The 1,460-nt window shown below is 38.3% G+C and overlaps 1 protein-coding gene across 1 annotated transcript in view; it reads right to left on the reverse strand.

Annotated features, from left to right (window-relative positions):
• Positions 1-249: 249 nt before the first annotated feature.
• LOC103521771 (dihydropteridine reductase) overlaps positions 250-1,460 on the reverse strand; it is a gene marked incomplete at both ends in the record, with an annotated part of 10,909 nt that continues 9,698 nt past the window's right edge. The window contains 1 exon segment of the mRNA XM_026832293.1: positions 250-501. Within this exon segment, the coding sequence (XP_026688094.1) occupies positions 250-501 (252 nt within the window).

Here is a 1,460-nt window from a genome sequence, read left to right on the forward strand (position 1 = left end):
CAAGGGAGACAGTTTGAGAATTTTTTTTTTTTTTTTGTAACTGCTATGGTCTTATCGTCCCGAAATCGAAGAGAGAAGGAAGACAGGATAGAAGAAAGCCAGCCGTTCCGAGATCGAACATTATCCCATCAGGATCAGGAATCGAACCCGCGGCCTAGCGCTTACAAGGCAGACGCACTAGCTTCTTTAATCGAGTAGTGACCAGTGGCGGCATTAAAAGTGTGAAAAGATTATTGTCATCGGTAGGTGCATACCTGGGGTTCCTTCCAGAGCAGGTTTAGCACCAGGGAGAGACACCAGACCGCCGGGTTTCAAATGGTTTGCGGCAATGGTAGCGGCCAGCACAGAGCTCCACACACTCTGTCTCCACATGATATCTGCGCTCTTTACAAAGTCCTTAGCAGCAGCATTACCACCTGCCCAACCTCCGGCTACACAGATAACAGCATCAATCTTGTCTCCGGCCAGGATAGTCTTCAGCTCAGCCAACACTGTGGTCTCCTAAACATAATACGACACAAGGTGAATTACTATCTGTGTCCAAAAAAGTAGTGGAATCAGGGTGTTATGACGATTTATTTGATTAATTTTCTTCTTATTTTATAAATCTTTAAGAAGATCTAATAGGAGGAAAAAATAGGTGGTAATTACGTGAAATCTTACCTATTCATTTTTACATCAATTGGGACCAACAATGTCCTTTTAACCTCAATAATAACAAACAAAAAAATCAATAGATTTGTAAAATGTTCTAAGAGGGCATACTCAATGATGTCTATGTTTATTTAAAATGAAGATTTACATAAAAACAGCACAATAATAAACAATATCTTTCTTCAGGACAATACTCAGATACCTGGGTACTAAGACAATGACAGTAGAAATACTTACCTACTTACCAGGATAAGTAAAGGATTAAAGTGGCATGCTTTCTTTTGGAAAGATGAAAAAAAAAAAACTAGACCCCCAAAACCTCCCATAAATATTTACAGACACTTGAGCATTGAAAGAAGATAAGGACATACAGTACAAAGAACTTTTTTGTGTTGAGTGACCACAGAAATTGAACAGAACAAACAAAAAATGAAAATTTATCAAAACCAAGATTTTATTTAGAGCAAAAAAGTAAATAAGAACTCTCAGTTCTATGGAAACAATCACCTGTACACCTGTAGGACAATAATTTTATTATTGAGTATTTTACACCACTTTCACCTAAAGTACCTAATTATACATCCCAAGTTATAAGGCTGGAAAGAGACCCCACTCTGACCAGCAACACAAGACATCTCTAGAATTGAACCCCAGACTTTCTGCAAGGCAAACAAGAGCATTCCCAATGGGACCAATTATTGTGCTTCTTTCCAAATAACTTTTAGAAGAAACTTGAAGTAGCCCAATGATTTTAATTCTAATACAGGACATACCAGTGAACGAGACAGACAAAGCCCCCCACATTT

The sequence above is a fragment of the Diaphorina citri genome, unplaced genomic scaffold (genome assembly GCF_000475195.1).
Source record: "Diaphorina citri unplaced genomic scaffold, Diaci psyllid genome assembly version 1.1 scaffold5904, whole genome shotgun sequence".
Taxonomy (NCBI): domain Eukaryota; kingdom Metazoa; phylum Arthropoda; class Insecta; order Hemiptera; family Psyllidae; genus Diaphorina; species Diaphorina citri.